Source organism: Trichosurus vulpecula, chromosome 4, assembly GCF_011100635.1.
Source record: "Trichosurus vulpecula isolate mTriVul1 chromosome 4, mTriVul1.pri, whole genome shotgun sequence".
NCBI classification, from domain to species: Eukaryota; Metazoa; Chordata; class Mammalia; order Diprotodontia; family Phalangeridae; genus Trichosurus; species Trichosurus vulpecula.
In genome coordinates, this window is record NC_050576.1 from 34,116,767 (window position 1) to 34,144,383 (window position 27,617).

At 57.2% G+C, this 27,617-nt stretch overlaps 3 protein-coding genes and 1 non-coding gene across 4 annotated transcripts; 2 read left to right on the forward strand and 2 right to left on the reverse strand.

Moving 5' to 3' along the window:
• Nucleotides 1-207: 207 nt before the first annotated feature.
• LOC118849383 lies at nt 208-323 on the forward strand. Its single transcript, XR_005010424.1, has one exon. It is a non-coding gene; the product is annotated as a U5 spliceosomal RNA (small nuclear RNA).
• A 625-nt stretch (nt 324-948) lies between these two features.
• On the reverse strand, nt 949-15,167 carry BTBD19 (BTB domain containing 19). The gene is made up of 8 exons (XM_036757094.1): nt 14,607-15,167; nt 6,527-6,746; nt 6,329-6,382; nt 4,902-4,961; nt 3,143-3,211; nt 2,930-3,061; nt 2,580-2,705; nt 949-2,188 (listed from the first exon to the last, which is right to left on the reverse strand). Exons 1-8 carry the CDS (start codon nt 15,140-15,142, stop codon nt 2,054-2,056), a joined length of 1,332 nt encoding a protein of 443 aa, XP_036612989.1. The 5' UTR covers nt 15,143-15,167; the 3' UTR covers nt 949-2,053.
• A 5,765-nt stretch (nt 15,168-20,932) lies between these two features.
• DYNLT4 (dynein light chain Tctex-type 4) lies at nt 20,933-21,594 on the forward strand. The gene has a single exon (XM_036753216.1). It carries the CDS (start codon nt 20,941-20,943, stop codon nt 21,592-21,594), a length of 654 nt encoding a protein of 217 aa, XP_036609111.1. The 5' UTR covers nt 20,933-20,940.
• Nucleotides 21,595-21,627: 33 nt separating this feature from the next.
• Nucleotides 21,628-26,681, reverse strand: PLK3 (polo like kinase 3). Its single transcript, XM_036756214.1, has 15 exons — nt 26,475-26,681; nt 26,197-26,304; nt 25,972-26,088; nt 25,235-25,364; nt 24,930-25,017; nt 24,443-24,538; nt 24,088-24,286; nt 23,856-23,982; nt 23,627-23,733; nt 23,257-23,347; nt 23,059-23,142; nt 22,803-22,965; nt 22,505-22,634; nt 22,212-22,322; nt 21,628-22,130 (listed from the first exon to the last, which is right to left on the reverse strand). The coding sequence occupies exons 1-15, from the start codon at nt 26,679-26,681 to the stop codon at nt 21,939-21,941; spliced, it is 1,950 nt and encodes a 649-aa protein (XP_036612109.1). The 3' UTR covers nt 21,628-21,938.
• Nucleotides 26,682-27,617: the final 936 nt, after the last annotated feature.

Here is a 27,617-nt window from a genome sequence, read left to right on the forward strand (position 1 = left end):
TCCCCGCTCTCCTCTTTCGGTCCCTGCAAGTGGCTTCTCCAGCGTCGAGGGGCCAGGGTCCGTCCTGGCCAGGATGGTCCCATGCGTGATTCCGAGGCGGAATGAACGGGTCATTATCTCCATGGTGGGGGGAAGAGGAGAGAAAGGTCACCATGAGCCTACCTGATATGATCGCTGCTGGGCTGCGCAGGGACGCAACAACAAAACATACTCTGGTTTCTCTTCAGATCGTATAAATCTTTCGCCTTTTACTAAAGATTTCCGTGGAGAGGAACAGTTAAGAGTTTTTAACTAATTTTTTGAGGCCTTGCATATGCGAGGCTCGCGCTTTGTGGTTTTAAAAAACAGATTGTAACGCGGAGTTTCTAAGGACCTTACCGTTTCTAGTAGGAGGCGTGAAAAGTGTTTTTACGGTATTAACGTATCTGAAGCCGGTGGTGTTTCGTAGTTTAGTTTATAAGCTGTTGTCGGAAGTGGTAAGGTCTTGTTTGTTCTGAATTTAAATGCGGAAGGTAGGTTAGGTAGGGTTCGGTGTTCATGTGTTTCCTTACTGATCTTACGTGACGGTTTTTCTTTCTTTTGGGTGAAGGTTTGTTCTTTCTCTCTGCTGCGTTTGACAGCCCAGGGTCAAGCACGGAAGTCGGCCAAGTTTTTCCTGATACTAGGACTAGTCAGTCTTCTATCCACCGCGACAGCTGAGCTGCCTGTGCGTTTCTGGAAGTTAATTGCTAGCTGCTATCAGAAGGCTGAATGAGAAAAGAAAAGGCCTGGTTGGTTGTGATGGTTCTGATGGTTCTATCAGGACAGGTCCAATGGGCTTGCTCCAATTATGTCAGTCTGATGATCTTTAACAGCAGCAACAGAACTCATCGGGCCCTCTAATCCTTGTGAACTCATGTCTGGGGCGATAGCCTACGTATTTTAAGGAGAACACACAAAACACAAAAATATCCCTAGCAGCTTTATTCGTAATAATGAAAAAATGGAAACCACCCACGTGCCCAACTGGGGAATGTCTGAATCGAGAGGCCTGTGAGCGTCAGGGAATATTATCGTGCCAGTCAAAATGACAAACACGTCAGACCGATACGTGGAAAGTCATGGGGGAAGAAGATTCAACATGCAATTAGGCCAAGCAGAGAACCGGGTAGACGAAAAGGAGTAGGAACTTGACTTCGCAGACAGGAGTGGGGAAGCCCTGGGCTCAGGAGGCGGGGGCTTTGCTCTGGGCTCTTTGGTACATTCCACGGGTCCCATTCCAGTGCTACTGTCTGGAGTTTATTAAGATCGGTGCCTTAATTTATTTTTGGTTTCTAGATGTTTGTTGAGCTAATAATAAAATTTGCTTTAAAAAGGGAGAGCACTGCAAGATTTGGTGGCTTGGTTATGGTGAGGGAGGGAGAGAGGAGTCAAGGATTTCGAGGGAGGTCCTAGGTGACCGAGAAGATGATGCCCTGGACAGTAAGAGGGAGGGAGATTGGGGAACAGGAGATAACGAGTTCAGTTTGGGTCATGTTGAACTGGAATTGTCTATGGGACATCCAGGTGGAGATATATCTATGAGATAATTCGGGAGCAAGGGGTGCGTGTGACCTGGGAGTCATCTGTGTAGAAATGGCGATTGAGTTCATGGACTTTGACAAGCTAGAATGTACAGAAACGATGAGCGCTCTGGGCTAGAGGACAAGTCATCCGTATTTGGGGGGATACAGATACGCCCACGGGGGGGGGGAGGAGGAAGAGATAAAAAAAATCCTGATAGTGGATGTAGGCAGTGAATAAAGACCCTGGAGCTTAGAGATCGGGGAGAGGGCTCGGCAGCCGCAGGCTGAGGTCTTTATTCTGGCCCAGGCCCAGTCCGGGTCAAAGAGCCCGCAGACAGTGCTGCAAGCTATCATCCCGGGTCTAGGTGTTCAAAACCGGGACAGGGGGTACAGCATGGAGGATGCCGGGAGCTGAAGCGCCCGTGGGCGCCAGAGGATGCCGACAGCTGTAGTTCAGAGCAAGGCGGGGGAGTCTCCAGGGGCCTGGGGGGCGACCCAGTTTAGCTCAGTCACTTGGGCTGCAATTCCAGGAAGCGATGGTGCTCTCGGGGCGTGGTCCCCTTTCTGCGGCGGCCCAGGATGCCCCGAGTCGCTTCTCCCCGGCGAAGGGCGTGGCACTTCCAGGCCTCGGCAATTTGTTCTACCTGAGGGATGGAGGGGTGGACTGTCCCGGTAGAAACGCTACCGAGGGAAGGGGCTTCAGGGGCTTACAGGAGGTTGGGGGCGGGGCTACCTGGGCAGAGAGCACAGTAGGGACTCCTTGGGGGGATCACTCCCGGGGACACACAGTAGGGGCTCCCTGGGAAATGCACAATTAGAACTGTGGAGTTCTTGTTGCAGGAGCTGGGGGGTCGCATGGTAGGGGCTGCCTGTGGAAAACGAAGGTTCCCTGTGGGGGCGTACAGCAGGGGATGCCTGGGAGGTGCACCATAAAGACTGGGGCGAAGGGCACACAGTAGGGGCTTTCTGGGTGGATTGGCTGGGTCTGGCAGCCCTCGAGTGGCTCCCCTGCGGTTGTAGGGAGTTGTCCCCTACCGGTATGAAAGGCTCGACTCGGTTTTGCTCCTCCAGCGAGCTCAGCTCGGAGGGGGACAGCAAAGGTAGCCGCAGCTCTCCCACCACGGACTGGGCCACCTGGACCATCGGCTGCTCCAGCACCGCCTGAAACAGAGCCCCGCCCCCGCCCAGGCCTCGCATTCGGGTAGTTCTAGCCCTGCCCCGGACCAGCTCCTACCCTGCGCTGGGGCCGGCCTGGAGCTCCCGCCTCCCCCGAATCCTGCCCCGGTCTTCTCCGGCATGCTTTTTCAGAGATCGGCTAATCCACTCCCCTCGGGGGACCTAAGGCAGCCTAGAAAGGGCAGGCAACTCGCCCAGAGGGGGCTCACCGAGCTGACCCTTGCCCAGTGGCGGGTGGCAGCAACAAGCTCGACCTCGTCCACTAACAGGTGGTCGCTGCGCAGCACCGGTATCAAGGCGGCCGGCGAAAGCTCATGGAAGGCTGGGGTCCTCAGCACGTCCTATCAAGGCAGGGGTCAGGCCCATCTCCTCCCTGTTGCCCTCCGCTTCCCCCCACCCAGGCTAGGCAGGCTTGGCAGTACCTGGGCACGACTGTCGATGAAATTCAGGCACTTCTCCCGTAACCGCCGCAACCCGAAGGTCACTGCCACCTGTCCGGGACACACACACACACAGATGAGGCTCAAGCCAGGGCTCCCCGGCAGTTGGGAGAACAGGCTTCCAGTCCAGCCTCTCTGGAGGCCCCGAGTTCAAATTTGGTGTCAGACACTACCAGCTGTGGAACCCTGGGCAAGAACCTTAATTCCTACCTCACTTTCCTCCCTCTCTAAAATGAATTAATAGCAGCACCTCCTTCCCAGGTTGTTAGGGTCAAACGAAATATTTGTAAAACAGCCTATGGTACACTTAATAAATGCTTGTTTTCTTCCTGTGAAATGGCAGGGAGTGGAAATCTCTCCTAGCAGGATGGATCATGGGAACATAGACTTAGAGCAGGAGGGAGTCTTTCTAGAAGCCTGCAGATCCAACCCCTTAATCTTCCTGAGAAGGAAACTAGCCTTCGATGTTCCTGGGAGAGCTGAGGCCAGGCCTCTGGCAGACAGGTGTAGGGTGGGGACCCAGAAGGGAGGAGCATCGAAGCAGCATCAGCAGGAGCAGCTGCTGACGCTGAGACAGCTCCACAGGGAGGCCAGGAATTATTCATAACCACCCCAGCTGTGGCTACGAGGCTTCTGGTTTACTGCATGTTTTCCAAACAACAAAGGGGGAGGGGAGATGGGAGAGGGGAAGGATCCTGATCATGCCCATGACACAGATGGACCAAGGACAAACTGAGGTGTCCCCACCCCTTGGCCCCTCTACACACCTAGGGGAGGGATGGGGAGGCAAGGCCTGTGTTGGTTACCTTTTACAAAAGGGGAAATGGGGGGAGGGGCAGCAGGCCAAGGGGCTCAATTCATACAGCTTCAGTCAGAGCCCACAGCCACCTGTTTATCACAACAGGAAGTAGTGAAAAGTGAAGGTCAGGAGGGTTACAGCTATTCTTAGCCCTGGGGCCTGAGCGCCTGACCCTTCTCTGAGACTTCTGGGGGGTTCCCAGTCTGGGTGAGCAATCACTAGGACTGTGCTGGGCCTAACAGGTGGTCAGGGCAGAGGCCAGCCCCCAGGGCCCTCACAGGCATTGCCCATCCCACAACAGCCAGATAGGCAGGGCCCAGCCTCACACACACCTCGATGATACACACACACACACACACACACACACACACACATACTGTGCCAGAGGTCAGGTATGGACCTCATAAGAGAAAGTGGCCTTCAGGAGGCTCCCAGTCTGGGGACACAAAGAAGGACCAGCTTCAGACCCTGCCCTCAGGAGGCTCCTAATCTAAGGGGGACAGAGGCAGCCCCAGGCCCTGCCCCCAGGGGGTTCCCAAACTAAGTGGGGCCCAGGCAGCCTCAGTCCCTGTTCCCAGGGGCTCCCAGTCTGCGAGACAAAGAAAAAACCAGAAGGTGGTTGTCTGCAACATAGTCAAAGAGGGTCAGAGCTCTGGCGCTGGCCTTTTAAGGATGAGAAATTGATGCAGGTGCAGAGACCTAAGGGCACTCCAATGAGGATCTGCCCAGGGCTCACAAAAATCCACCATTCTGACACTGGTAACTCAGCCCCCTCCCAGACATTTCGAGTCCCTCCCACACCTACCAGTAGATGTTCCCATCTGTGCTCACTCAACCAGACCAGTCCCAGTGACCATAATCATGAGGCCTGCTGGTCCCTGCTTTCTCTCCCCCACGTGGTTGGGGCAAGGTGTGTTGGGGGTGGGGGGAATCCAGACTCACCTGTAGGGCCTCACAGACCAGCTCCACATCCAGGTTCTGCACCACAAATTCTACACACAGCTGGGATAGAGACAGAGGCAGGGGTTTGGGGAAAGGGGAAGAAGCTCTCCCCTCCCTCCAACACCACGGTATATCCCAGGAAAGAGGGGCCCCCACATTCAGGCAGTGACAGAGATGGCTGGGTGTGGGTGACCTCTGGGTGGACTGCGGACCTCTCCCAGGCTGGCCCCAAGGACGGGCAGACACCACACCTAGGTTCAAATCCTGCTCCTTATGTGACCTTGATCAAATCCCGGCCATGTCTGAGGAGCTGCTTCCCTCATTTAAAAAATGAGGTCTTTTTCTGCCCCAAATCTGTGGTCCCCATTCTTCAAGACCATGTTACTCAGACCCCAGATGTATAGGGAACATTCTCTGCCCATCCGGAGCTCCTGGGGGCTCCAGGGGAGGGATTGAAGATGCGGGAGCTGGCTGGCTCTTCCCTGGATCACCAAGGGGGACCATTAGTCCCTGCTGGGTATATAGGGGCCAAATTGCACAGGAATAGATATGTGGGGTGGGGGTGGAGTGAGCAGGGTCTGCCTGGGGCTCTTGAGACCTGAGGCCTCAGACTCACCTTCAGACTGAAGAAAAATGCTTGAGATAGGCTAGGCCAGGAGGAAGAGGGTACAAAGGTGTGGAGGTGGGAATTATTCAGAGACAGTACATTGACCAGGGCTTCTGAATCTGGGGGCCCCAGAGGACCAATGGCAGTGGCTCCTCAAGCCTTCCCCAGTGGCTTTAGCTGCTGCTGCTGCATTTAAGAGGCTTCCTGAACTCGGTAATCTCTGGTCATGGCACATGGTCCATCAATTCCTGACACCTTGCTGAGGGCCTCAGACTGATGTCAGGGGTCTTCTGTGCAGGAGTAGATGGGAGATGAGGCTACAAAGGCTAGGCTCTAAGGTTGGGTTGCCAGACTGAGTGGGTATTTTATCTGAGGCACTAGGGAGCCCTTGGAGTTTATTAAGGAGGAGTGTTACCAGGGCAGACCTGGGCTGTAGAAGATCATTTGAGCAGCTGTGTGGAAGACAGAGTAGAGAAGAATGGGGAGCCACTGAATGCCCTGAGACCAAATATGATGTGGACCCAGAGGTGCTGCTGTAAGGTGAGGAAGGAGGGCACGGACCTGGGAAAGTGGCAGAGGGCGAAGTTCTCTGGCATTGCAAAGGGAGTAAGGGGACAAGATTCAAACCCCTGCCTTCCACCTGCAGACCTATCACTCCCTACAGTGCACCTTCCTGCCCCTCTGGGTCCATCCCATCCCCTTCCCTGTGCCCTCTCCCTGCCCAACCTGGCCAGGAAGTGGCTTGCCTACCCAAAAACTGGAGGTTGCCCTAAGAGGCCCTTACCTGGCATTGCCAGCCTGCCTCCCTATCCCCCCCTACCTCTCGAAGCTCGGACAGCCCATATTCCAGAGATGAAATCAGCACTTCCAGGACCTGTTGGTGAAGTGGGGTGGGGCTGAGGTCAGGGAGAGGTAAAGTGCAGAATGGATGGCTCAGGGAAGGGCCTGGGATGGGAATCCCACCACCCTTGCCTTTACCCCTGCCAGCCCCCTCTGCCTACTGTGCACCTCCACCTACTGTGCGCCTGTCCAGGGTGATGCTATTGGTGTAGAGGAACTCCAGCACCATCAAGAAGGCCTCAGGGGGCACATCAGCCAGGACTACGGGCTCCTCTGAGGCACCCCCACTGGGGTTCTCGGCACCCAGGAGCTGGCGGAAGTAGTCGCAGCGGGAGGTCAGGAGGCAGCGGTGGGCCAGCACTTCCCTCCGGTCTTGGCCCACCAAGAACCGCACATCACTGGGAGAGATGGAGAGACAGGGAGAAATGTGGGCTAGTCCGAGTTGGGGACCCCCCACACACACTCACCCCTGTCATCCAGGCCTCAGCCCCTCAGGCTTGGCTGAGCGCCCCCCACCCCGGGAGGAACTGAGCCTGCTGTCAGAGAGGAGTTAGAACAGGATGCTGGAATGCCAGGTTCTAAGACAACTCTGAAAGACTCCTTATGGAAAATGCCGTCCACAGCCAGAGAAAGCTGCGGAGCCTGAACACAGAGCGAAGCAGGCTATTTGCTCTCTCTTATTTTTGTTTTGTTTCTTCTTTCTTGTGGTTCATTCCATTGGTTCTAATTCTTCTTTGCAATGTGACTAATGTGAAAATCTGTTTAATGTGAATGTACGTGTGGAGGCTGTATTGGATTGTATGCTGTCTGGGGAAGGGGGAGGGGAGAAGAGAAAAATTGGAACCCAAAAGCTGGTGAATGTTGTAAACGGAAAATAAACTACTGAATTAAAAAAATAAAAACAGAATAGGATGCTGAGGGATGCTGGGCAGTATGGGCCTGGGCAACCACGGGATAGTAACAGTCAGTGGTGTACAGGGGGCCAAGAGCAGCCGACCTCCCCAGCTGTGTGACTCACGCCCATCCCCAGGCACTTTTGAAAGGCAGGATGCGGAGCGCTGCACATGGGGCCAGCATCCTGGGACCTCGAAGGCAAGAACAGCCCACAGTTTTCCTTCGGCTGCTAACTCAGCGTTTCCTCACTGGCTTCCTCCACCCGCAAGGAGGCCCTTCCACCCCCTCCTAGCCAGACACTGAATCTTGGCTAAGGTTATATGTAGCGGGTGGGGGTGGGGTAGTTATGCCCGAGGACCCAAGATCCCCCAAGCACCCACCAGGCCCTCTTTACTTCACTCTCTCCCAAACAGGGCCCAGCCACCAACACTAGGAATGGAACCCTGGATCTTGGAAATCCAGGCTGAGTGACTTTGGACAAACCCCTTGCCCTCTCTGCGCCTCAGGTCAATCGGTTGTGAATAAGGGATTCATCTCACGCTTCAGGCCCAAGACAGGACCGGTGGGGGTCAGGGCCTGAGTGGGACGGCCACTCCCTCCAGGGGCTCCTGCTGCTGGAGACCACAGCTGCTGGGGGCCGGGGTCAGAGGAGGGGGGAGGAAATGCTGAGAAGCTGGTAAAATTTGCCACCCACAAGTTTCCACCAGAGACCTGGCTGGGCTACGCCCACTTTCCTGACATACTCTGAAAGGTGGGGAGGGTTGAGAGTTAAAGTCACAAAGCCTAGGGTTCCACACCGGAGCCAGCGGAGGTGGTGCTGACGCAGCTGTAGCCTCCATCCTCTCAGTTCCAGGGAGGTCCCTTACCTACAGCCCCTGGGAGGCCCAGTGGGCTGGGGGGTGAGGTGGGGGCGCAGGCGGCTCTCTCTGGCCTCAGCTGCCTAGCATGTTTCATGTGCCACTCCTCACATGTGCTACCGTAGGCTCCAAACCACCTTCAAGATCCCAGGGTTACCCTCAAGATCCCAGAACCCAGACTGACTCTTAGAATTGGAAGAAGGCATCTGGTCTAATGCACAGCCAGAGAAAGGGCACACAAGTGGGCATCCAGCCTCATCTTGGCCCTGACCACCCCCTGAGGCTGTACCTTCCACCCTGGGACAGGCATGAGTTTTCCCTAAGCCCAGCCTCTGTAGCTTCCCTTCCATGAGACCCACTCCTGCCTTCTGGGGAAGGCTGAGCCCTCTTCCACATGGCAGCCTGGGGATGCTTGAGGACAGTGATGGTGTGCCCCCGTAACAAAGACTCAAGGCCCATCACAGTCCAATGATGCAGATGAGGCCCGACCTGCTAATTGACTGACTGACTGACTGAGGCAGAGCCAGTCTGGGCAGGAGATCCCACGTTCCTACTTAGGCCCTTTGAATTGTTAAATTCCTTTTTTTGGCTGCCCCCATCACCATGATGACTCATTGAGCTTGGGGTCCACTCAAACCCCCAGATCCTTTTCAGAATAAGAGCTGTCTAACTACTCTCCTCCACTCTCCATATGAAAAGTTGATTTTTGAGACTTCTCATTTGTCTCTAATGAAGTTATCCTATTAGATTTGGCTCAATGCTCTTGCCTGTCAAGATTATTTTGGGTCCTACATCATCCACTGCGCCAGCTCTGTGTGTTCTCTAAAGATATGATAAATATACCAATATCTGAGCCATCGATTAAAATGTTAAATCGGGGGCAGCCGGGTGGTGCAGCAGATGGAGCACCGGCCCAGGAGTCAGGAGGACTTGAGTTCAAATTTGGCATCAGACACTAATTAGCTGTGTGACCTTGGGCAAGTCATTTAACCCCGACTGCCGACAAAAAGAAAAGTTAAACAGTTTAGGGCTCAGCACAGATCCCTGGGGACCTCTTGCCAAGCTGACATTGACAATGACCCTCTCATTAATGGCTAACCTGCTTCCTCAGGGTACATGAGATACCCCCTCTTCTCATCTTCTGGCCCTGCATAAAACCCAAATTACCCACAAAGCTAGAGAGGCAAGACTTGTCTGTTGTTCCCCAGGCCTGGGTTTCAGCCCCCTCCGTCCTGCCTAGAGGTGGCACCCAAGCTCAGGGTCCAAGAAGGAGGAGATCAGCAGGGTGCTGGCCCGCCCAATGTGCCCCACCCAGTGCAGCTTATTCTTCACTGCTTTTCCCAGGCCCTGGATTGTCTAGCCTGGGTCTGATGAGCCTGGTGGTTCCAAGGTCACTGTCAGCCGCAAGCAGCCTTTGGGAGCACCCAGGCTATCTGTCCAGTGGTGTCTCCAGGGCTGGGAGCCCAGCTGTTCAGGGTGGCAGGAGACCCAGAGCTCTAGAGTAGGCCAAGGAGGACAGAAGCTCAGCTGCCAATCCTCCAAGGGAGGGGGGAGAGCACTCGCAGGCCCCATCTTTGTGGGGCAGAGGGAGAAAAGAGGGAAAAGTTACTGAATTTGACCTTCATAGGCCCAGCCCAGAGCACTGCCAGGGACCTCGACTCTGTCACAAAGTCAGCAGCGTCTCCCCCTTACCCTCAGACAGTCCAGGCAGGGTTGGAGGAGGGGCTGGAAAGGAGGGAGACCAGCCCCAGTTCTAGAGCTGGAAGGGCCCAGCTTGTCTAAGACCTTCATTTTACAGAAGAAGAAACTGAGTCTCAGAGAGAGACTGAAAAATTATACAGGTAATAAATGGCAAAGCCAAGATTGGAACCCAAGACCTTCAACCCTAAATCCTGTGCCACTCTTGCTAGCATTGGAGGGGAGAAGAGAGAGGGCCCGGGCTGTACCAGACGAGAGTAGACCAGAGGTTGTCTGGCCCAGTGGGTCCTTGCCCCTCAGCAGGGATGCCTCTTTCAATGGCAGTCAGAGGATGGGGCCAGTGGCATAGCTTCTGGGGTCCATCACCCTGGGGCTGAGTTCAGGGCAGCTCTCCAGTCCTGCCCATGAGAGAACCAAGCTGACCTCCCTCCCACCCAGGGATCTGGTCCCATTCCTCCCTCTCTACCCTCCCCATCCCACTCCCATCCTGGCACTTCCCTGGACTGGGCTGTGCAGGGCAAGGACATTATGCCAGTAGTCTGCTCAGGGCAGTACCCAATTGGGTCCCAGCCAGGAAAACAAACCAAGGCCTGGGAGACAGCTAGGTACTAGCACCATGGGGAAAGTGGGGGAAGCAACCTGTTGGTCCTGTCCTGCCCTGCCCTGCTTCCTGGTACTGGTCTCCTGACAGCCCAGCCCATGCTGATCACCACCCTCCTTGGCCTCCTGCCTTCAGAGTCTGAGGCACCCATAGGGTCATAGCATGTAGAAGACAGGAGGACAGGACCACAGAGGAAGGCTCAGAGGCCATGTAATTCAACCTATAACTGACCAAGAGTCCCTATATTTGCAGCCTCTGTACAAGGGGACATCCAGCCTCTGCTTGCAGACCTCTGGTGATGGGGAGCTCACTACCTATAGTGGCAGTCCTTCGCAGTTCTCATGATGAAGTTCTTCCATAAATGGACCCTAAATTTGCCTCTTGACAACAGCTCTGCCTTCAGGGGCCAAACAGAACAGGTCTGACCTTTCTCCTACATGAGGTTGTCTTCCACATCTTTCCCCTTGAGTCTTCCCTTCTCTAGCCTAAAAAGTCTAGTTCCTCCAACAGATTCTCCTAACAGGACACTGGGTCCTTCCTCTGACATACTGCCCCTCAACTGCATGCTTCCTAGTCTGGGATGCCCACGACTGACCCACAGCACTGAAGAGGAACTCTGCCCCAGGCAGATCTCAGGGGGACCATGGCCTCCCTATTTCTGGAAGCTCTGCTCATTAACCTTCTCACCTGCCATGCCAAACTCTTGATTTATATTGAGCCTGGGGTCCCCTAAAGCCTCCAGATCCTTGACCTCCCCAATCCTGTATTTATGACATTGTTTCTCAGAACTAAGAATAACCCCGCTGGTGCCCGGTACAGAGCTGGGCACATGGGAGGAAGGCAGAATGACGATAAGCCCCAGAAGAGGGAGGAAGAGGATAATCTAATGAAGCCCCTCATGGTCCAAGCAAGGAAACCAAGGCGCAGAGAGCTAGATGGCTTGTCCAGGGTCAGATGCTAGCAAAGCAGGCTTCCTGCCTCCAGGCATGAAGCCAAATTAGACTATGTGCTCCTTGAGGGCAGGACTTGGCTCTCATCTCCTCCCAGCACAGACGGAAGGATCAGTCTTTCAAGGTCCTGAGCCATGTCATTAGGCTGCCTATTCCCAGTCCAGAGCATGCCCTCCCCCCACAGTCAATGACCCAATCAGGAAGCTTCCTGGGTGCTAGGCACCCCTAGACATCATGCCATGCCACTTCTCTCCCCTACCAACACAGGGTCTCTGCCTCAAAAATGGGGGTGCCATTAGGTGCCCTGGTTAGGTTGCAAAGCTGGGTAGAGGAGGAAAGGCTAAGCTTCTGCAGGCAGACCCAGCCATGTCCAGAGCCAGCCAGAGTGAAGGAAAGGACAAGGGCCAAAAGGAGCCCTCTCTCAGTAAGCCCCAGACAGGCACCCTCCACCCCACAGGGAAACTGGAAGATCACCGAGTTTGGAAGCTGCCTCAGGCTGAATTAGGGGAGGAGAGAGCCAGAGGGGGATACTCCCACTCCCCCTCTCAGAAATAACAAGGGGCAGCCCCCAAATCTTTGCCTTCTGCTTGGTGGCTGGCCAGTCCTGAGCTAGCCCAGGGAAAGGTGGTGGGCTCCCCGATCACAGTTTCTGGGGGGCCTCACCACTCAGCAGTGGTCCTCCAGCTCAGCAGGGCACCCCCCATCTCCATCCAGCCCCAAGCTCATTCTCTTCCTCCCACAAACCTCTTCCATCCTCTGAGTCACCAAGACTGAAACCTGAGTCATTTGCCTCCAGCTTCCAGTCCTTTATCCAATCCTTCCTCCCCAGGGGTACCACAGCTTCATGATGTCACACCGCACTCTCCAACCTCCTTAGCTTGGCATTCAGGACCTCCCCAATAGGATCCCTCTATCCCAAGCAAACAGGTCCTCTCCCCCTAAGCACAGCCTGGATGTTTCTGCCTTTTCTTCCATGGTAATGCCCCTCCTCTGAAAAGCTTTCAGAAATTGCTCCCCACCCCAGACCTTGGTGGCTTTATCCTTCCTCTTCCCCTCCTCCCTCCCTCCCATCAGGACAACAGACTGTTCCAATGACTTGTTACTCAGCCCTGGGCTTGATACTGCTTGGACTCATACACAGGTGCCTCTGCCAAGGGTGGGCACATTTCCATTGTGCCTAACCCCTCTACTGCCCAGAGTCCTGTGGAATCAGAATCATGGAAGCAGAGAGTTAGAAAAGTCCTCAAGAGCTGCCTATCCAAGATGTTCCTGATAGAAATCCTCAGTGAGTGGTCATCTGGGTTCTGCTAGAATACCTCCAGGAAGGGGAGCTCACTACTTCAAGCAGCACACAGTACATCCTCCAAAAAAAGTGCTCTTGACAGAAAGCTACGGAGAAAGCCCTGAAGCTGGCTCTGCTACTTAACTGTTTGTGTAGTCGTGGCCAAGTGTCATTTACTCTCTGGCCTTCAGTTTTCCCATCTGTAAAATGAAGTGCTGACCTGGGTGCCGTCTAAGGATCCTTTCTGCCGTTTGGAGTCTGAAGACCTGGGCTGGACTCAGGTCTGCTACTTACTGTGCAAAGCCTTTTCTCTGAGCCTGTTTTCCCCTCTGTATAATGGGGTGCATTTCCCTAGCAGTGCTATGGATCAGGCGCTTCGGCAAGCCTAGCTTCTCTAGGAAGCAGAGCTGAGCAGGAGATTCCCAGGGTAGAAAGGCCAGGGAGAATGAGAGGCCAGAGCTAGCCTTGTACATAGGCTAGCCATCATGGAGGTCCTTAGGCTCACTTTGATCCCTAGGCACCTCATGGGAGATGGACAGCTCCTCTACACTCTCCACTCTGGGCCTGTCAGATGCCTGCTGACCTCTTTTCCCTGGTGAGGCTGACTGCTGTCCACCAGCCTCACTGTGCCCAGGCCCCGTGTGCCCACACCTCTACTTAGCCTGGAGAACTTACAGAAGCCTAGATTGAGACAAGCAAGGGCTCTATGCAGAACAGACAACAGCTGGGATTCAAACCCAGGTCTCGGGCTCTAAAGCTTATGCTCTTTCCCTTATGCCATCTGTGGAACGCCCAAAGCTGGCACTGCTGCCCACTGCTAGTGGTCAGAGTCCCACTGGGTTTGAGAGGGCCACTTAGGATTGCCTGGGGGTAGGGGAGGGCCATGTTGGAAGTGTAGCCAGGAGGCTCCCTCCAGGCTGAGGACTGATGGAGCTTTGAAGTCAGGGGACCCACCTTGCAAGTGTTTTCACCACAACCCCCATCTCATCCCACCTGTGTTATTTCAAGCAAGTCCCTTCCTCACTCTGGCCTCAGTTTCTTGCTCCGTAAAATGGGAAGGTTGGACTTGTCAACTTCTAAGGATCCTTTCAGATTCAAATAAGACACTAGGAGTTGGAGCTTAGGATGCCTTAAAAAAGGCCAAGTTTCCAGAAATAAAGAGGGGGAGAGTCCTCCTTATCTAGGCCCAGGGCCCACCACTCCTGGGAAACTTTGCTTGGTTCTGGGATTTGGTTTTTTAAGGGCATTGATAAGCTGGAAAGCATCTGGGGAGGGTGACTTAGATGGGAGAAGGACTGGGGGAAGGAGCTGGCCCTGTTTGGGGGGAAAATTCAGGGAGGCCAGGAGAGAGCTGTCCTCAAGTATCCCTGGGACTTGGTCAGGGGTCAGAGAAATGGGTCTTCTTGGGTGAAGCCCCAGGGGGCACAGCCAGGTGCTATTGTGTGTGTGTTGGGGGGGCAGGGGGGAGGGAGGCGGAGGGGCAAGGGCTGCAGAGACTGAACTGCAGGAGAAGCTTCCTAGCGCTGGGAGCTGTCCAGAAGTGGAAGTGTCGCTACAAAAGGCATTGAGATCCCCAGTAAAGAGAGCCTTCAAGCACACATCCCATGGCCCCTTGTCCGGGATGCTTTGGGAGGGTGGGGGTAGTCTTAGTCAAGGGCAGGTTGGCGTCTCAGGGAAATCCCAGGCAGAGCTGAGAGAGGGCGTTCCTCTGGCACACCCAGGGTCCGGTCCCCGCGGGCACAGATGCGGTGCACACGTGCACTCACACACCCTGTCACGCGAGCGCTGTCCCACACAGTAAGTGTGACACTCGCGTGCCTTGCAGACCACTCGCCCCCGGGTACCCCGGGCCCAGCCTCTGGCCCCTCGTTCCCGGGCATGGGCTTTGCTAGCTTGCGCTCACACTCAGCCTGCGCCCAAGCTCCCCAGGGGTTGCCCCTGGCACTGGCCGCTCCCGCCCCCGCCCCGGGGCTCACCTGAAGCGCGCACAGTTGAGCAGCCCGCGCAGGGCCGCCCTGAAGGTGGCTGGGTCTCCTTGCATCGAGTGGGGCGGAACCTGAGCCGGAGGTCCGCCAGGCGGCCCTCCCGGGGGTCCCATAATCCAGGCTGGGGGGCGCGAGGTTACGGGCCCTGTGGCCGAGCCCGAGCCCGAACCCGAGCCAGAGCCGGAACAAGAAGTTCGCACCCGGCCGCGGGTCCGAGACCTGGAGCCTTCCTGGCGGGAACGGCAGCGGACGCGGGCAGGGTCTAGGCAAATGCTGCTGCTGCCGCCGCTGCCGCGGGGGGTCCCGGCCCCAGACAGCCCCGGCCGGGCCCCCCCAGAGCTCCCAGCCCCTAGGCACGGAATCCCCCGGTTGGCGTCACTTCCGGTCACTGAGGTCCCGGCCGGCCCCTCCCGGGCGCAGCGCCCAGCGCTCCGGGAGCCTCCCTCCGGGCGCCCGCCTCCCCTGGGCAGCGCCGCAGCCACCACCGGGCTGAGCTTCTCGGGCCCCGATGGGGCAGCCTGACCCATGTGCCGCCGGGCCCGGCGCCGCCGCCCAGGACCCCAGGCGGGCCGGGCTCAGCAGCCTTGGACAGGTCCCCAGGACCCAGGCCTGGCCAGGCAGGGGCAGCGGCCCAGGCCCCTGCGCCCCCGCAGCGCCCCCTACCCCGGGCTGGGCCCGGGGCAGAAGCCCTGAGGTCACAGTGGGGGGGAGGGCTTGGCATCTCCTCCCTCCCCCACCCTCACCCTGAGGGTTGACTCAGTCCAATCAAAGGGTGACCCTTGGGGCTGAGCTCAGGTGATCTCTCTCCCTCCTGACTCATCCCTGACACAAAGCTTAGTTCCCCCGGGAATGAGGGAGGGAGGAAGGAGGAGGCAGGCTCCAGGGCACACACCCCTCAACAGCCCCAGGGGCAGAGTCATGGGACGATCGGGAGCCTGAGGGCCTGGGTTCAGGTCCTGTCTTAGCCTACCACTCCAGTATCTTTGCCAAGAAAATGCCAAATGGGGTCATGAAGTGTTGGACAGTATTGAAAAAGACTTAGCAGGGCAGCTAGGTGGCGCAGTGAGTACATCATCGACCCTGGAGTCAGGACCTGAGTTCAAATGCGACCTCAGACACTTGACACACTTACTAGCTGTGTGATCTTGGGCAGGTCACTTAACCCCAATTGCCCTGCCTTCCCCCCTCCAAAAAATAAAAAGGCTTAACAACTACTTGCTGCTTCCAAGTATAAAGGACTGAAAAAGATGAGTCTAGCAGTCCCAACAGCATCACACCTGCCCTCCCATTTCCATAGGACTTTAGGGCTGGAAAAGCAAAATTCTATCCCTATTTTACAGATGGGACAACTGAGGAAACCCAGAAAGGAGAGGGGTGGGTTTTCCCAAAGTCACCCATACAGTCTGTGCTGTTCATTCTACACCCACCCCATGCCTCTCTGTTCCTATTTCCACTTCTGCTCCCCAGGCCTGTCAGGGAAAGCCCTGCAAGGGGTAAGAGTCTGGTGGGGAAAGCCCTGGTGAGTCCCTAGGGAACCCTACCCCAATCTCACTCTGCTCCCTCCCAGCCAGGCTAGAGTGCAGGGGTGCCTCAGGGTCACTGCAGAGTTACTGGCCCTGACCTCTGACCTGAGTGAGTCACTCAGCAGCCCTCCTTAGCCTCTGGACTGTCCCCAGGAGGTGATGAAATGAATGGTTCTGGCTGCCTGAACAGAAGTCTCCCTCCCCCCATTTCCCAAAGGGGATTTTCCCTGGCAAACACCAGGGCTGAAACAGATTTGACTCTCCTTCCCACAGCCCCTTTTGGTTTCAATAGGCCTATGAGGTGATCCTGCCTGTTTTATATGAGGAAACAGGTTTGGGAAGAAGAAGGGGCTTGCCAGGGTGATCCAGTGAAGGGCAAAGCAAAGCAAGAAGAACCCACCGCGGCCTGACTCCCATACCAGTGTCCAATTTGCCACCTCTTGGCACCAAAAGACCAGAGAAGTCCAGGACCCCGGAGGGAAGGGATCTCAGAGCATCTGGTTTACCCCCTCCCTGACCAAAATGCCCTCCATCACATACCCAAGGGTCAATTTGCCTTTCCTCAAGTTTCCAGTGGTGGGGGACTCAGCCCAATACATCCAACCCTGGTTTCTACTTTGTACCTTCTCTCTTACCAGGCTTGGGAGCACAGGGCAGAAGGGGTCAGACGTAATATATCTCGATCTCCCGCTTCCAAAATTGTTCAACTGCCCCTGATCAGGCCTGGGTATGGGGAGAGGATCCAGGGAGTGACTGAACGTTCCCAAGGGTCCTACATTTCTGATCTCAGGGTTCTCACACCTGTGTTCTAATTCAGGTCCTATCCCTCACTCACCAGCTGGGTGACCTTGGGTAAACTGAGGTACTTCTCTGGGTCTCAGTTTCTGACACCGTAAGGTAAAGGTGTTTAGTTTAGAGATGACTTCAAGTATTTAAAACACTATTATAAGAAGTTGTTCTGCTTGGGCCCAGAAGGTACGACCAGGATTGAGGAAGTGAGGAAGAGAGGAAGAAGGGGAAAGCTGTAGAGACCACTTTAGGTCTGACTTAAGGAAAATCTCCCATATAATTAGAGTCTATTCCATTTGTGGAATAGACTGCCCGGGGAGATGAGTTCCCCATCAGCAGAAGTCTTCAAGTGAAGGCTGGATGCTCATATCTGCGTTCTGGTGGAAGGCACCCTTGTTCAAATGGGGTTCTCTCCAGCCTTAGGGTTGGAGCGATACAGGAGGAAGAGGCCTCCCCCCCTCCACCCGCCACTGCCTGCTTCTGACACTGGCTTCCCTCAGTTTGTTTCCTCAGATATCAGTTGGAGTTCATAGTAAGGCTCCACTTGGATAAATGCTAAAGCTTTCAGAAACGTCCTTCTATCCCAGCAGCACTGGTAGAGCATCTAGTCCTGCCCTCAGGGAACTGGCATTCCTTGGAGACAGGGAGACAACTAGTCCACGTCCAGTAGTTTCTGGGATTCAGAGGGGAGCCTGTTGTCAGGGTAACAAGGGTGATGTTGCACAGCGAGCCAAGGACAACCAGTCATTATGAGTTACCATTATCACCCCAGGATTTCTAAGTCCCCTTTCAGTTTTGATTCTCCGCAATAGAGCTGGCTGCCATTATGGTCCCTTCCCCCTCCCTCCAGGAAGCCTCTGGGACTCCCTTGCATGGCCAGCTGGCTCTCCCACGAGCCCCTTCCCCCTCTGCCCTTCCAAGCTGAGCCCGAAGTGCCAACCCACGCTCACACAGTGGTACTCAGTGGTGCCGGGCTCTGACTATACCCTCCTCCTCCCAGACTGAGCTCCCTGAGGGCAGGCAGGGACTTGAGCTGAACGCCTCCAGCATGGTTTAGGAGAAACAGCTGGGCCAGGGAGTAGGAAGGTGAATCAGCCTTCCTCCCCTGGGCCCCTTGGATTCCCCTTCTCTAAAATGGGGAGATGAGATGGGCTGGCCTAGTCCAACAGCTTCTGATGAAGGGAGCAGACAGCACAGAGGGGGATGGGTAAGTATTTCCTGCCCTCATTGCAGATTTCCGTCTGGCTGTCTGGCTTCCGGTAAGCCTGGATTTGGAGCATTTGAGAAAGCTGTTGGCTCAGCCCCTCCCACTCTTCCTCTCCCTTCTCCTACACGGCCTGAGGTTTCCTCCTGGAGCCCTGAGCCCCTTTCTATTCTTTGACCGTGGCCTGGGAGTTGGCAACTGAGCCCTCAGTCCTCTTCCTCAGCCCAGGCTGTTGGCTGGAGGCCTTTGTGGACCTTAAAATGTTACAGGATCTTCACTGCATGGTATTTGCACTAGCCACCCCCCACTTCCCTGGAATGTATTCCCTCAACCCCTGTCCCTTATGGGAAGTCTGGCTTCTCTCCAGGCTCAAAGCTCAGCCCAAGCTCCGACTCCTTTTGGGTCTTTCTCCTGACCTCTCGGCTGCTGCCCCCCTCCCCGCCCCCACTCCCTTACATTGGTTTTGTACGGCCACGTCCTCTCTGCTTAGAGAGTAAGTTGTGTGTGGAAGATCCCCAGGTCCTAACAAAGAGCACACAGTGTTTAGCAAGTGCCAGCTGGGCTGATTGATTAGGGCAACTACTGTTCCCTGCGTTGTCCAATCTCTGTCCACTCTCCCCAAATTCTCTCCCTGTGGGTGCTCTGCCCAAGGAGAATGTAAATTTTTATCTCTGAAATCTTTTTTTGTTTCTTTCTTAAACACCAGTCTTAATCCTCGATCACTCAGGCTCCCATGGATTGGCCAACAATAGGTCCCATACCAGGCTGGCTCTGATTGGTTCAGAATCAATGTAAATAGAAAATGCTTCTGTTTTGGCCAGAAAACTCTGAGGGTCTTCCCCTCCCAGATCGATTTCTTTTTTTACTAAAGAGGCCTTTCTCTGCCTCATTTCTTATTAAGCCCTAATCACAGAATGGTCATTGCCTCAGTCAAACTGAGACCCTTTAGCGACCTTAGCTTAAGGTCTCCCATTGCATCCTGGGCCATCTCCAGTTATTCTGACATAGATCTGGCCACTGGACCCAGATGGCTCTGGAGGAGAAGGTGAGGCTGGTGACTTTGCACAGCCCTCCCTCACCTAAATCCAATTCACTTGCATGTCATGGTGTCACCTCCTTGATATGATGGTCCTCTTGGAGAACAAAGGACAATCGACAATATAGCTTTGCTCCTAGGGTTTCAGACTGGATTCTTGGGCTTAGGAGAGCAGGGGTCTAGGGCCAAAGTCACCCAGCCTTTGCCTGAAGATTAGATGAGGTAGGTGACTCTAGGAAAGAAAAATGCCAGGGGCATTTGAGGGAGGCTGGGACTGGCTATTCCCACTGTCCTCGGTCCTAAAATCGGGGCACACCCAGGCTGCCTCTGGAGAGCGATAAACACATGGAAATGAACCCTGAGCAAATCCCTTCCAGAGGCCTCAGTTCGCTCCATCAGTAAAATGAGAAAGTTGGCTGGCTCCTCAGGCTGTTCTTCTGCTGGCCTTAAACCCCTTAAGGGCCCACAGACACACTGGGTCCTAGAGAACACAGGAAGCTGTGTTCTGTGAGCTGCCTTCTGATCCCCAGGGAGGAGGCTTCATGCGTCTGAGGGGCTGCTTGGGACTGGCTCGGTTGGCAAAGCACTAGACCCGCAGCCTTACCTCCCTCTGAGCCCCAGCAGAACCAAGCGCAATGATGGGGGAAAGGTGGCAGGAAGTGGGAGGGGATGGCAAGGCAGATCAAGCAGGGTGAGCAGCGAGATGCTCGTCCCAGGAGTTTAGAAGAAAGGGGATGTTATCAGGGGCTTCTGTTAGACAGGGAGGCTTCTCTGAGGCGTGACCCAAACCCTCCCCCAGCTCAGCAATTCTGGGACAGCAGGATCTCAGGCAAGATGGGACAGATGGCAGTGGAGGAGGAAGGAGGAAAAGAGAGTGGAAGCTGACAGGTCTGCCTCTGCACCCCGGCCCCATCACCTAGCGACAGCGGTCACAACATAGGCTGGGCCGGGCCAGTGGGCTCATTTCCGCGGCTTGTTGACCAGCTAGCAGGTGACCCACCAGGCATGACACAGAAGCAGGTGACTCAGGTGCCCTCGGGGAGTTTCAGGGAGCTTTGGGAGATGGGGGTGGGAAAACCTGGCCCAGCCTCCCTAGGACGGCAAGAAGATGCGGATAGCCTTGGGGTAGGGAGGGGCTCCAGGAGCACAGAGATGGGGGGGGTACCGGGAAAGAATTGGGGGTGAAGGGGAGAGGTGCGGCTGGAGAGGAGGGGGAGGGCCCCAAATCCGTCCACGGGAGTTTAGTCCCAGGAGAGGAGCCATAACCCAACGTGGGATCCCCGCAGACCACCAACGCCTCTCCCGTGGGCTTCTTCCTTCCTCTGTAGAGAGGGGGGTGGAACGGATGGTCGGAGGTCCCTTCCTGCTCCAGACCCAGGATTCTAGGGCCAACTCCATTTTGCAGATAAGAAAATAAATAGCGTTTCTAAGGTTTGCAAAGAGTTTTACAATATTCTGACCCCTCACGAAAAGCCTGGGAGGTGGGTGACAGGATTGTTCCCGTTTTACACGCGGAGAAACTGAGGCACAGGGAGATAAAGGCTGATTCACCCAGGGTCACACAAGTAGGACCTGCCCACGGCCACGGTGACTCTCGGGTGGAAGGCGATCCCACGTGACTTCCAGGCCGGGGTCCTGACCCTACCCTCCCTGCTTGTCCGTCCCCCTCCCCCATCCCAGGAAAACCTTCGTCCCCGCAAGGCAACACCCCACTAGGCCCAAGACTCGGAGAACAGGCGGGGCTAGGGGCCTTCCGCGACTCCCGGTCTCGCGATGGCCGGGAAAAGACTCGTGGAGACGACCCGTCCCGAGGAGGAGGAGGGCGACCCGGGGCGCCTGCGCAGTAGCGGAGACGAGCGGGGGACGGTGCGCCTGCGCAATATGGAGGAGCAGCCTCGCGGTGCAGCAGTGCCGGGCTCCCGCCGGGGCTCCCTGCTCGGGGTGGTCCTGGTCCCGTCTCGCCGCCCCTCGCTGGCTGCCGCCCTGGGGTCCGGGCCTCGGCGCTCCTCGTTGGGCCTGGCGCTCTCCTCGCTCCCGGGGGCCCGTGCACGGAGGGCCCCGGCGCCGGCCTTGGGGGCGTGGCTAGGCCCAGGCCCCGCCCCCAGCGCGCGCTGGGAGGCGGAGCACATGCAGCGCGCCTTGGAGGCCGTGCTGAGCGGGGCGCTGAACGGCGCGCGCTACTCGGCGGGCGGGGCCGGGGCGCTGACGCGTAGCCTCTGCGAGCTGGTGCGCAGGCGCGTGCGTGAGCTTCTGCCGCCGCGCTACAAGCTGGTGTGCACCGTGGTGGTTGGGCAGCGCGCGGGCCAGGGCGTGCGCGTGGCGAGCCGCGCGCTCTGGGACGCTGCCAGCGACGGGCACGCCTCCGCGTCCGTGTGCGCCGGCGGACTCTTCGCCGTGGCTGTGGTGCACGGCGTCTACTGCGAGTGACCGGCGCGGGGCGGGCCCAATAAATAAACCGAGCTTAATAAATAAAATAATTATTGTCATAAATAACGCCTGTGGGGAGGGGGAGGGGGGCAGCCCTCCAGGGGCAGCAACACTCCCTCGGGACAAAGGCCCGGAGGCTGGACCTGACAGTTGAGAGGTCCTGCTCTTTCTTTGAGAACCCCCTCCTAGTGGGGAGACCGCCCCTAAAAGCCTCAGGGCTGGGCCCCGAACTGGGGCAGCTCTCAGACCCCGCTTCCCCCCCAAGCCAGCTGGGGCAGGTTCTGGAGGTGGCCCCCTCCCCAGCCCTCTGAGGGTCCGCAGGGTGGGGGGGCCATACAGGGCCCCTACGTCCCGCTGCGCTGTCGGAGCAGGCGCAGGACATAGCGGAGCCGCAGCCGGAGGTCAGGGGCGCAGCCCAGCCTCTGCAGGTGAGGGGCTTGGTAGGTGCGGGCCCTGCGGTCCTGGGCCACAAAGGTGATGAGCAGGGGCTCCCAGCCACTCAGGATCAGCTTTGTGTGGTCCACGTAGAAGTTCACCTTGGCGGGAAAAAGACAGTCAGGGCTTCCCGTGGGGATGAGGCCGCTCCCTCCTCTGCCCGCAGCCCCGCCTGCCCTCACCTGCACCGTGCCGTCGCTGAACAGGAGAAGAAGGGCCTGGTCAGTCTTGACCCATTGCAGGAGCAGGGGTACAGGGCCCTCTGCCTCATCCAGGCTGGGCAGGTCCCCACCCTAGGGGGGACAAGAAGATACCTGGTTAGGTCAGGCCCCTTCCGGGGTTGCTGATGGGGGGAAAGCAGCTGGCTCAGACTTTCATTTGTCCAGTGAAATGTCAAGGGCCCAGGCAGCAGAAGGGACTTGCCCAAACAACCCAGGTGCTTGGACTGAACACCTGCCCCTGCACCCTGACCTACCTTCATGAGGTTCTGGTCCATGTAGGTGGCAAAGTATCGAAGGACCCCAAGCTGGCCCTGCAGCCTCTGAGGGACCGCCTCCACCGGGAAGGAGAAGTGTTTGGTGTTGGTTGGGTTGTAATGTACCGTCCTGGGGAAAAGTAGGGGTCAGCTGAGGGGACCTCAAAGGACAACCTAGGCACAGCTGCTTTTTATATATGGGAAAACTGATGGCCTTCCCAAAACCCTCGGGTAGGAAGGAGCCAGAATGGGGTCTGAGCCCAGGCATCTTTGCCCACCAGAAGGGAGGGCTACTTACTTCCTGTTGGAGGCCAGGGCCATGTGGGTGCCATCATTGAAGAGGACGGCCACCTGCCGGCTGGACAACTGGTAGCCAAAGCCATACTTGTTGGAGTAGTCCACCCACTTACTGACCCACAGCAGGTGCTCTGATGAGGCCAGGGGTGCTGGGTTCTGCTTGGCTGGGGAGGGGGCAGAAGGAACAGAAAAGGGTGAGGGACTGCCCTGATCCCACAGGCTTCCAGAGATTCCCACCCTCCGCCCTCACCAGGTACCTGGGGGCATGAAGGCCAGGCAGTTTCTGAGGGCACACAGGGTAGATTCCACAACTGTGGCTGCTGTCAGACACTCCTCAGACCCTGGCAATGTGTGTGGGGGGAGATGAGGGCTCATCAGGAAGGACTCAGAACAGTTTCCTAGGCTGCCGCAAACCAGGGCACCCCTGGGAACTTCCCTCTCTTCCCCCAGCTCACCCTCACAGCTGCTGCCCATGGCTGCCAAGGACCTGGGGGAGCCCTCTTCAGGGGCAGATTCTGCAAGGCTGGGGGCAACATCAGCCTCCTCCTGGGGAGAGAAAAGATGGGGGCAGGGCAGGTGAATAGGAGAGGTAGCCCTCCCCAGCCACTCCCTACTACTGAACTCTGGGGTCCCTGACTATGACAGTCATGCCCACAGCCAGGGCCTAATGAGGCAAAGGCAATTAGGCTAGGAGGAAGCTGGACGCTGCCAGGCCCCTTTCATCCCAGGATGCTTCGCCCAGCAGCAGAAGGTGAGTCAGGCTGGGTCACCGAGGTCAGGAGGGCCAAAGACACCTGCCCCCACAGCCCTGGCTCCCCTCCTCACCTGGGCATGCCTTGGCTCCTTGGAGCTGCTCTGAGGGCAGATGGAGGTAAGCACAAGGTCACTGACGAGGCGGGAGAGATTGTCCTGCTCCTGGAGAGCTGTCTTACCTGGGCGGGAGAAAGCACAGAGCATTACTGCTCGGCTCTGCCCAGGGCTCCCCACTGGTCTCCCCCTCACCCCCCTCCCCTAACCCCCTATGGCTCCCTGATGCCCATCACATCCAGCTTACTTTTGTTCTTCCTGCGGCCAAAGAGGCTCTTGGTCACTTTAGTAAAGAGGCTTTGGGCAGGGCTGGGGGGGGTCAGGTCAGGGACTGTGGTGCAGCTGCTGGGGGGCAGTTGAGCTGGTGTATAGCCCTAAGAGGAACAGAAGCCGTAGCGTGGGATGGGGCCATGGCAATACTCCCTGACCCAAAAGGCCCCAGACAGATGGAGCCATGTCACCCTGGGCTGAGTACAGACCTTGGTGAAGAATTCATGCTGAAGGATCTCCTCCAGTGAGGGCCGGTCTTGGGGCACAGGGCGAAGGATGGAGGCAAGGAGGTGTCGGGCAGACACAGAGAGGTAGGTAGGCAGCGTGTACTGAACCTGCTTGATGCAACGGTACGTCTCCTTCAGGTCAGCCGTCTCAAAGGGGGGGTTCCCACACAGCAGTGTATACCTGGGAGGAGGGGTGGTGGCCATGGGCCATGAGCTCAGTGGGCTCACATCCAGAGCCTCGTTCCAACCCCAGGAAGACCTGGTTTCCCAGAGGTGCCTGGGCCCTATGGCCTCCCTCCCTCCCCAGCCCAGGCCCCCCCTTGGGGGACACACTTACATAACACAGCCCAGTGACCACACGTCAGACTCAGGGCCATGACCTTGGCGTAGCAGCACCTCAGGGGCCAGATAATTGGGGGTCCCACATATGGTCCTGAGGGCAGAAGGGATGGGAGGAACTCAGAAACAGCAAGAGCCACCTGGGGCCTTTGGTTTCCTAAGTTAGAACCGCCCGTCAGAGCCTTACCCTTCCAGCTGGCCCTTCCCCCACAAGCCCAGCAGGCCTCACTCTATGCCTGGGTTGGGGTGGGGGGAGGTTGGGGGGAAGAGATGTTTGAAAGGATACAACTGCCTGCCTCCCCCTGCCTCCCCCGCCTGGCCCATTCCTAGCTGGGAACAAAGACCCAGACTGTCTCCAGGTCCCAGATAACACCCCCTTGTCCCAGGGACAATAGACAGCCATTAGAGACAGAAGGCCACACTGCCAGCTGGTCCCGCAGGACCATCTGGCTAAGAAGGGGCTCCCCAAGACTCCTGCCACCTACTTCTTCCTTTGATCCTGGGGTTCCAGTCGAGCAGCCAGCCCAAAGTCCCCAAGCTTCAGCTCCATGTTCTCTGTGATGAAAAAGTTTCCTGCAGGCCAAGAGTCAGCAGGGGTGTGTTAGGGATGGAGCACAGGCTGACTGACCCACGGGTTGGCTCTTCCTATGTGCCCTCCCCTCTTGCCCTTCACTTTGGCTTCTATGCCCTCAGGTACCCAGGGAGGGGAGGTAAGACAGGACTCCCTCCTGGAAGTGGCCCTGAACATTCTCTGGGCCTAGCCCAGCGGGGTCCCTCTCCTGGGACTCACCCAGCTTGAGGTCTCGGTGTAGGACCCCTCGTTGGTGCAGGTAGCGCAAGCCAGCAATAACCTGTCGAAGGTAGTACCGGACCTCGGGTTCCAGAAGTGTGTGCCTCGCCTTCCAGATGTGTGCCAGGGACTAGTCAGGGAGAAAACTGTCAGGAACCTTAACATGGAATTGGGGAAGGCAGGGGGCTATGGCAAAGAGCCCCAGACCCTTTTGTGTGGCCCTGGGGCTTCATTTTCCCTCTCTGTGAAACTAAGGAGCTGAGCTCCAGGGTCCTTCCCAGCCTGGCCACTCTGTAGCTCTGGGAGGGAAATTCTGGGATGGGACTTGTCTTCCTTTTCTCCCTTTAGGAAGGTTGGGAGGGAGGTTCGGGATAGAAGTTTTTCAGAAGGCCAGTAGGCTACAGCAGCAGCCCATTGCTCTGATCAGGCCCCCTACCCCCATTACTCCAGGGGAGAGTCCTCACAGGGCTCTCAGGATGCCGGAAAAGCAGAGCCAGAAGGGCCCTTTGAGCCTAGCCACCCCCACTCAGATAGGAGAAAACAGGCCCAGAAAGTGACCTGTCCTTGGCCACAACCCCGAGTTTAAAAGTCAGGACTCAGGCCCTCTTTAGACTGACAGGCCCTCTGGCCAACAACCCCCAGCCCCTCCATGGGTGGGTGATTGGGAAAAAGAGCAGTCTCAATTATTCCCTTCTTTTTCCCCTGAAACCTAGGCCAGTACACCCTGGGCCCCCAACCTTTCGACTGCAGTACTCCAGAAATATGTAGATGCTGCCTTCATCCTCGAAGTGGTGTGAGAAGCGAACGATGTGCCGGTGGTGGAGGCTGCGATGCAGGGCGATTTCCTGAAGGATCTAGGAGGGGAGAGAGGGGCCACTCTGGCCACGGGCTCCTCCTCAACTCCCACCCCTCCCCTCCTCCAGAGCCAGTCCCAGACTAGAATGGCCTCCCACCTGACTTACCTTCTCTCTCTGGTGTGGTTTGGCCACCCGGCTCTGGGGAATGACCTTGACCGCGTAGGTATGGCCATTGCTGGTGTCCGTGGCCTCATAGCATCGGGCGAAGCCCCCCTGGATCGGGAATGGGAAAGCAGTCAGGACATTGGGAGCCTCACTCGGCCGGCCCCGCCTCACTGCTGCTAACTCAGTCTCCCCTCCCTGATGGCAAACAGCCGGCTTTCACAGCCCGAGACCCTCCCCGCGGTCCCGGGTTCAGATCCGTAGCCTCGCTCCTTCTCTACCTTGCCCAGGAGGCGGCCCCGGTGGTAGGTGCGGCCACTCTGCGGGTCCCTGATGAGGCGGGTGGGGTCCAGCAGCGGATCGGCTCCCGGGCGGCCGCGCTCAGGGTCCCGGGTCCCGGCCCGGGGGTCACTAACTCTGCCCGGGGTCCGGGCGCGGGGCTCGGAGCTGGCCAAAGACTGCAGGCACAGGAAGGCGGCCGGCTCCATGGCCGAGGCTCCGCGCTCCTGGAGGGCCTGAGCCCGGCCCCGAGATCCGCGCACGCGACGCCGGCCTCCTGCCAGTCCTCTAGCCTCCCGGGGCAGCTACGCTGGGCTCTCAGCTAGAGCCCGGGGGAGCCCGGGCGTTTTTATCAATGAACCCCGGCCCCCGCCTCTCCGCGCAGCCGAGCGTCATCGGGCCCCGCCCACCGGGGAAATGTAATCGGGAGCCCCGCCCCCTGTGGGAAAGCCATCCGCGAAGTCCCCGCCCCCCGTGAGCGTCATCTCCTACAGCCCCGCGTGAGAGGAAATGACACCGGGACTGTCCCCAGGGAGCTCCGCCCACAACCTGGAAAGGGGCGTGGCTGTCCTCAGCTGGCACATCCCGGGCCTATCCGCCGCGGCAACCCGACTTTGCACCGCCCCGCGCCCTTGGAGTCTCGGTCCCAGAGCCCGAGTCCAGCACCAGTGGCTGTCATTCCTCGGGAGCTCCGGACGCGACCTGAGGGATAGCCATGCGGCACCTTGTTTCCCTAAGGGAGGCGTCATCTCACGTCGCGCGCAGTGATTTCCTCGAGACCCGAGCCTACGTTCCTCAAGAGCTGGGATTCACTCGTGTGATCGGAGTACCCTCTAGCGAGCAAAGGGGGCACTGCAGCTTCTGAAGCAGCCGCGCAGGCGCACGTTGTCCCTCTAAGGCCGACCTGGGCTGGCAACTGGAGCGTCTAGCACCATCTGGTGGTCAATGAGCGTATGTGGCTTGCTATAGCCGGGAAAGTAAATGCTACATAGTTTCTGTTTGCAGCCCAGCCGGCTCCTCTGTTCCAGAAAGCCGGCGAGCTCAGGCCGAGTCCGAGCTGGGGAAAGGAGGTCCGTGCGGATCGGCTCCGGCTCAGGCAGCATCTGACCCAGGGCGTGCTCATCCCAAACAGCCCGCGTTTATGA